At 33.5% G+C, this 8,489-nt stretch overlaps 1 protein-coding gene across 1 annotated transcript in view; it reads right to left on the minus strand.

The window, feature by feature from the left end:
* The window catches only part of Polr2B (RNA polymerase II subunit RpII140), a 176,819-nt gene extending 176,453 nt beyond the window's left edge, over nucleotides 1-366 (minus strand). Inside the window, exon 1 of the mRNA XM_085817030.1 lies at nucleotides 201-366. Within this exon, the coding sequence (XP_085673156.1) occupies nucleotides 201-219 (19 nt within the window). The 5' untranslated portion in view covers nucleotides 220-366. The remainder of the gene's footprint in view (nucleotides 1-200) is intronic.
* Nucleotides 367-8,489: the final 8,123 nt, after the last annotated feature.

An 8,489-nucleotide genomic window follows, 5' to 3' on the forward strand; every position in this document is an offset into this window, starting at 1 on the left:
TACACCAACCCCATGCTCAAATGATATAATAATACTTTCAAACATATATTTCGCATAATTTGTGACATCAAAACTATCAATCAAAACAAAAATGAAACATCTATACCACAATTTGAGAGACGATAATACGTTTCTTCATGAACTTTTAACTAATTGAAGTGTCTCATAATTAACAAATATAAAAATATACAATTACTTACCATCTTCTGGATCATACATGCTTTTCCTATATTTACCAAAACTACCCCCAAAACAGAAATCAAAATACAACAGTCACTATAGCATCTGCAAAAAAGGAATATGTATACATAATCTTTTTGACTGCACTCTACTTAGAGCTGGAGCAAACCGCATGCATTCGTTACCCAGTAACGGGTACATCGGTTGACTCGAAGTACCGATTCGGTACTCACAAATTCATTTCGTTACTCGCATCTGTTCGTTACTCGCATCTGTCGTACGATCAAGACCGACTCTACTAAGAGTACGTAGTTAGTAGAGTCAGTGTTGGTATGATGCGGTTTATTCGATTACGAATGATGCGGTTGCTATTCGAATACGTATGATGCGGTTGCTATGCGAATACGAATGATGCGGTTTCTATGCGAATACGAATAATGCGGTTGCTGTTCGAATACGAATGATATATTTGCTAACAATACCCGTGTGCCACATTTTTCATTGATGATTTCGAATTTTTTTGGTTAACTCATCGGGCAAACTCTTGTTTACATTATATGTTTTAGTTGAAACATAGTTGAACATGTACATTATATGTTAGTTGGTTTAGTTGTTGATATTTAAGAAAATGATCAGTTTTGATAGCGTGAAGCGTTATTTTGTATTTGCTTTTTACATTTAGATTTATAGTGATTTTTTTCTTGAGCGTGCCGTAGTGAGATTTTATTGATTTGAAATATTTATATACTGCGCTTAGGTATTGTTTATATAAGAATATGTAGGTTAATATAAGTTCTTTACTTCCTTGTACGAAATAAAAAGGAAGTAAGTATTGTAATAGAGAAAAAATTTTGGGTATCATATTTCAACGGAAATATCCATTTTTCACGATTACAGAATCCATGCGAATTATTTTTTTGGGTGACGTCTGTACGTACAAACACATTTTTTTTTTCCCAGAAACGGATTGTTAAATGTAATCCCATTTATTCTAAGCTGATACTTATGACTAATGACTATGACTCTAAGTTGATACTTGAAAGAGATTTTTTCGTAATGTGTAAGTATGTATATATGCATTTCGCATAACTCAAAAACTATTAGTTCTAGAACGGTGAAATTTTGTATATGGGCCCGTTATAACATCTAGATGTGCACCTCCCTTTTTATTGCAATCGGTAATACTACGAAACGTAAATATGTATATTTTAAATAAATTATAATTAAATGTAAAGTAGATAGTATATATATATATATATATATCCTTATAATTAAATGTAAAGTACACATATATATATATATATATAAATATAAAATAAAAGCCAAGTAAGGCGAAAATAAAAGCCTTGGTTTTTATTTTATTTATTTACCACTAAGTAAGTTACTTGGCTTTTGTTTTCGTGATCGTTGGTTGTAGTCAGGACTTAATTTTTAAAATTAGAAGTGCTGGAGCTCTATGGAAGGCCATCAGGAAAGATGAATAAATAAATAAATAAATAAAAATAAAAAATAAATAAAATAACTAATGCAATAATAAAGTAATTAACAACTAGAATATTAAATTATTATTATTACAATTCAATAAAAATGTAGACAAATGAAAATTTAATTAATTCTTAAATTAATGATGAACAACTAAGTAATGAAATAAAATACCAGACATCGTCTGGTTTGGGGACTGTGGCTGAAATTGCAATTTAAGAACTAAGCCAAGTATTAGCTAAATTTAGGCCCTTGAGGAGCAAATAATGTACTGTTTACCAGAGTACAGATAGATATTTGGTTATGTAGCCTATTCTTCTAAAACGACGTTTCGTCGCTGCCTTCCCCCACCAATTCTCTTTTTTTCGGTTTTGGATTATTTGGTTACGGCAATGCACAATAAGGCTATTGCCTAAGGGAAGGGATGCCTTCGTGGAGGACTTTTTAAAGGAAACTGGCTCATATGCAAGTTACACATGGGGAAAACCACGAAAACGCCCGTGCAGCCAGCCGTTAGCCGGGAATTGAACCCCGGACCGAACTATTAGTCTTCAGCGACTTTACCGCTCGAGCGCTGGTGGGCTCTTCGCTTTTTGAAAAACAGGTGTTCACTTTACGATAAAGCAAGCACCTGTTTTCTTCAATTAAAACGGGTTAGACGATATGACTCTTACTACTTCATTCTCACTTAGGTTTTGATTTCTAATATTGATTCAATATTTTCTGTAGACATTCTGATTAGAATACTGGATTTCAAACATGTGCAAAAGGTGTGTGTCTGAATATAATTAGGTTTTTATAACATAGGGCCCATTTTATTAATTTCTAAAGCAATAGAACCACAGTATCGCTGTTTTGAAAAAAAGAAAAAATGTGACAAATGTATAATGAACATTAGTATACATGCTTTACTAGAAATTCACCCTTTCGTCATTAGCGGTTCTGATGAAAGGAATGGGCAGAAGCAGCGAACGAAATAACGAATAATGGACAAATAACGAAATCTAATCTTGGTTGATCTTTACATTATGGTAACTTGGCGTTTTTTTGGCGAAAATTTGGCGACCAACTCTCCTACAGCAACCTTCTATTTTTTTCCCGCCGCCATTTTGTCTTCACGAAGTAAAGACATGTTTATTTTCTTTTTATCTACTGAACACTTCTTCCAACAATCTACTAGCCGAATTACACTTATGCTAGAAATTTTATCTAACAAAACTGCTTAATCATGACAAATATTCACTGCAAAATTGGGAAAAAGTGCACAATACCATACTCCTTACGCGTTTTTCAAAATAACACATACACATAAACCATGTACACGCCGACTTATTTTTACTTAAAAAAACATCCCAGAATTGCACAAAAATGGCATTGCGCACACTCTTCACTATATCCATGTACACTGCTTTTTTCTCATAAATTAGAAAAATTTCACGAAAATACATGACAATTTTCTCAATCTTTAAACCCGGTAAAAAGAACATATATGTCAGATATTTATATTATTTCCATGCACGTTTACTTCAACTAAAACGTATACCAAATTCCTACAAACATAAAATTCACAAAATAACTATCATTTAATTAAAATATAATTAAATTCAAAAACACTACTTAAAATATAAATGAGCACATACATTAAATTAGTACATACATAAATACCCATTTCGAATTCACTTTAGTTACGGCCATGGGATCCAAAAATTCACGAACACTGTTTCACACAACACAGAATAAAGCCAAATACAAAATTTCCAGATTTTTTTCCCGATTTCCCCCCTTTTCCGATTAAAGAACCGTAATTCGTCCATTAATATCACATGACATATCCCATGATCTCTCATTTCCCTCACACAAAATAATGCGTAATCGGAACTGAGTACTGCTCACATTATTACCAGAGTGCCAGGTAGTAACCTTTATCGCCTCCAAAATGTCGCCAAACTACCAGTTACCATATTGTAAAGATCAACCCTAATCTTTAATGCGGTCTCCCAGTTTCTTTAGCCCACCAGCGGCCGAGCAGTAAAGTCGTTGAACACTGGTAGTTCGGTCTGAGGTTAGAATCCCGCGAACGAACTGGCTGCATGGGTGTTTTCGTGGTTTTCCCCATGTGTAACGTTACGCGAGCCAGTTTTACCTTAGAAAGTCCTCCACGAAGGCATCCCTCCCTATAGGCAGATAGCCCTAGTGTGCTTTCCCATAATTAAATACACCAACCAAGTTTCTTTATTTGTATTTGGGAAATTTTTATTGTCATTATGAAAAGTGAAATTTGATATGGATACCACATAACCTTTTAAATTATGCTTATTTTTGCTGCACTTCATTTAAACTTATTTCCTCGAATTATTCTAACTTAATTAAGCGATACCCGAAGGCAAGTTACAAATGGCATCAAACACTGCAAATTTTGAAATTAAATTTCCCGGTCAATCTCTGTCTACGGGACTCAAACTTCTTGTATTTTTATTTTTTCATAACGAGTATAAAACTTTGCCAGCTATAAATATAGGAACCAGAAGACAACATTAAAAGTTAGATTTCATAATTTGTCCAAAATTAATTCTTTTTAAAATTTGACATTGACAAAATATGAATATTTTCGTCATTTAAAATACTTCTATATTTTTGTTGCATCGTATTTAAACTTGCTTCTTCGAGTTATTGACATTAAATTACATTAATTCCGTTACCTATTAGAAAATGATTATAACAAATCCTCTAATTACGACATCTCTAAAAGGTCACTTTCTGAGAGATCTGTATTTTTGAGAACATAAACAAACATTGGTAGTGAACATCACCTTTTTAAGACCACGACATGTAAAATCCTCTAAAAAGCATGAATGGTTGCATTTAAAGAGGACCCATTACTTCTAATAAAGAATGTAACATTAATGTTAATTATACATGTTTTTGGTGTGTGTGCCAAAATAGTGATACCGTGGTTCTGTTGTTTTAGAAATGTGTAAAATTAAAAAAATGGATACTATATAACAAAAATGTTATTATATTCAGATACAACACCTTCTGAACACGTCTGAAATTCATTCTTTTGCTTAGCATAATTCGTCTGCATAAAATAATAAATAGTATTAGAAATCAAAAGCTAAGTCGAAGTAGAAACAGTCATCTCTTCTAAACCATTTTAATTGAAGTAAACAGACGTTCGTCTTATCGTACAGTAAACACTTAAGGCAAGGAACGAAATGACACTTTTTGAAGCTGGGATGAAATGAGAATGGACGAAAAGGTACTAAGCCAATAAGACAAGGTCTGGTATTTTACTTTATAATTGAACTATTCATCATAAATTTAAGAATTATTTTAATTTATATTTGTCTTTACATTTTTGTTAAATTTTACTTATAAGTATTTTATATTTCAGTAGCTAATTATTATGTTACTTTAATTATTCATTATTTTAATCACTATTTTTTATTATTTTAATTATTAAGTTTTTTTAATAAGTAATTTTTTATTATTTTAATTACTAATTAATGTTATTATTGTAATATTTATTTTGTTTCTTTATTTATTTTTTATTTTATCTTTTTCCTATTTTCCTGACGGCCTTCCGTAGGCGCTTCTGACTTTTGTGACACCACAAAAGGAGGTGAATTATTTCTACCCAAAAATATGACGCAAAACTCCCTATCGCATAGGGCCGTATACCGATAAAATAGGGTCAGGATACGGATACCGATCGATTTTACCTAAAGTAACGAGTAACGATACGATAGTAACGAGTACTGGTTCACCGAGTAACGAATACATACGGTACACAATTTCTCGTTACTTCTACAGCACTACACTCTACACAGCTGCTTGCACTAAATGAAACATGAAATGCTGTTGCCAGCTTTTGTAACAATCGACATTCACAAGCGTCTAACCAACCCCTCAGATGCTATTTCCGCCTGGTTCCTCCCTGAACATCTGAGCAGATTATTGCTCATGTCGTCATTTCTCTGAAGCCCCGTATTTACTGTTATTTACTCTGTTCTTTGCACTGTGTTTGCTGATACAGTTCTCTTTTATTTTGCTTCGATTATTAATACCTTCATTCCGAGGTGGGACAGCGTTCGAGATAGACGTCTTATCGCTTCGCTCTCCGTTTCCTTGCGTTGCTGCCAGCTCCGCTCCTGTACGAGTTCATCGACCTCGCCTCACGGCTCTGGGTTGTTTTTTTCTTTGGCTTTCGCCTCGCAGAAGCGTCGCCTTAACTCCACTGCTGCATCCTTCGCTGGGTAAAACAGGTCGTATTTTATTCTTTCTTCTGATTCTCTTTATTCACAGTGCTGATAAGGGTACCTTTGGGTACGGCCTCTAGTTCGGCCTTTTTTCCAACCTATTTGCCTCACATGATTAATCAATATGACACAACAAACATAAATGTAACTAATAATAACACAAACATGGAAAATTCACCTCCAAACTCAGAAATTCCTCACATCATTGAGACATCTCAATGATGAACCCAACGTTCTCCAAATATTAACCCTTTAACTGCTTAAGACGTGTTTAAACGTTTTTGGAATTCCTTTAAAAATGCTTAAGACGTCTTTACACGAATTTCAAATCGCACGAAAAATGCTTAAGACGTGTATACACGAAGCCCGAATTTCGCGAAGATTGCTTAAGACGTGTTTAGACGACGCGATCTGGTCTTCCTTCCCCTACCTTTCTGCAGGCGGCTGTCAGTTGACACAAAGCTCTTAATAGGGTGTGAAGTCTCTTTCAAAAGAGCACTTAAGGAAAAAGTCCTTAGAGTGAAGTATCTTTGTCAGACAGCAGGTATGTATTATCTGTGTGCCGACTAATAGTTTGCGAAAGAAGATAAATCGTTTTACAACTGTTTGCCTTGTGGTACTTTATACAAATGAAAGTCAAACAGGATCCGACGTTGTTATTGTACATTGCCGAATTTTAGTAGAAACAAGAAAAAATAAGAATTGTAACGGAAGACGCCTTTATGCCTATATGTTATAGAATCAAATATTTTATTTTTGTATTGAAAAATGATTACAATTTCTGATTCGTCAGGAAAAAATATAAAATGTTGCAACCAGCTTTCTTGTTTGCCTTCGTATTTCAAATGCGCGTTATTATAATGGTATATTCTTCTTTTTACATTCTTAAATGTTAAAACTGTGCTTTCAGCATGCCTGAGTTTTGTACTCGTATGTGTGGCTCTATGCTCCATAGAAATGACGAACTGACATATAAAAATTATATGAATGTCGAAAGGAAGATATTCTACTCGAAACTTCAACTAAATGGAATAAATGAATACGGCGAAAGAATTTCTAGAAATATTTGTTTTAAAAATTTTATTATTAAGATTTTAAATACAAAATGTTTTGAAATCTAAAGAAAAAAAATATGTAATCCTTGAAACATTTTTGGAAAGAAATCTATCGATAGAAAATCTCTTAAAATTAATGGAGTGTAAATTAATTAAAACAGTTAGTGTACGGAAGGGTTAGATATACTGCGCACAAAAAATTACAGTTAGAAGATCAATTATTTAAAGATATAAATTAATTACGTTAAAAGAATTTAAAATAAATTAACATCTGTCCAAATGTCAATGCTAACAGCAATAGCACGAATGAAAGATTTTCTTTAAATTCCGAAATTAGTTCATCCGTCGGTACGCAATGATTGTGTCTTTGTGATCACATTTCTTATAGATATACTACAAAAGGCCACCAACGAAGTAGCGGTAAAATCGTTGAATACTAATAGTTTGAAGCGGGTTCAAATCCTGATGAATGGATTGCCTGCATACCAGTTTTAGCGAATGTTTGTTGCGCATGTTTAATGTGAATATGAGACAATTTATTTAGCTTTTCATGATGACGTGCTTTGACTACGAGTCCTCGCTCGGGTTGTATTCGGTTTGGCTTGTTAGATTATTAAGCACGTGAAGGCAATCTGTCTAAGGGGAGGTATGCTTTCGTGACAGATTTTCTAAGGGAAACAATCTCGCACTGCAAAAAGTTAAAACCATAAAAACGCCCATGCAATCAGCTTGTTCACGGGGGTTTGAATTCAGGTCAAACTACCAGTATGTTAAGAGAAGCGATTCCAAGAATGTTTAATTATTTTATTTAGTTTGTCATAAGCTTAATAAAATAATTAAACATTGTTGAAATCTCTTCACATTACTGAAATGGCAATAACTTCGAATTATACTATGCTACTACTTTTCCTCTAATATGAAATTTTGAACTTTTCCGTTATCGGACAGCCCACCAGCGACTGAGCGGAGTCTAACGGAACAACTGGTGGTTCTGTCCGGGGTTCGAATCCCGGGAAACGAGCTGGTTGCCAGGATGATATTCTTAGTTTTCCATATGTGTAACATGTATGCAAGCTAATTACCGTTAGGCAGTCCTCGAACGAAGGCATCCTTCACCTTAGGCAAATAACCATCGAGTACTTTGCCATAATCAAATAAACCTTTATCCATAACATGCTTCAAATATTTTTATGTTGAAAAGTTCATGCGCCAAAGTTGGCCCCCGTTGAATGAAATATGTTGTTTATTTTTTCTTTCTTTTTTATAATAACAATGTTCTTGTTTTCAGAATCTGAATTATCAATAAAATTCTTTTAATAATATGCGATTCTATTTTGTTTAATGAAAAATTAATTTAAGCGACAAATCTCTTACATTTAGAAAACTTTTCGATTTTCGAAACGAGTTGCTGTCAAAAGCGCATCTTCTCGTTGCTGCATATATTTATTTAAAGCAAACTGCTTGGCGCGTGTGCTTTTATATTTGAAAAGATTCAGAGAATTTTCAACAGGGA

Source organism: Stegodyphus dumicola, chromosome 5 (genome assembly GCF_044657685.1).
Source record: "Stegodyphus dumicola isolate Sdum_Otavi_A_Nest chromosome 5, ASM4465768v1".
Classification (NCBI taxonomy): domain Eukaryota; kingdom Metazoa; phylum Arthropoda; class Arachnida; order Araneae; family Eresidae; genus Stegodyphus; species Stegodyphus dumicola.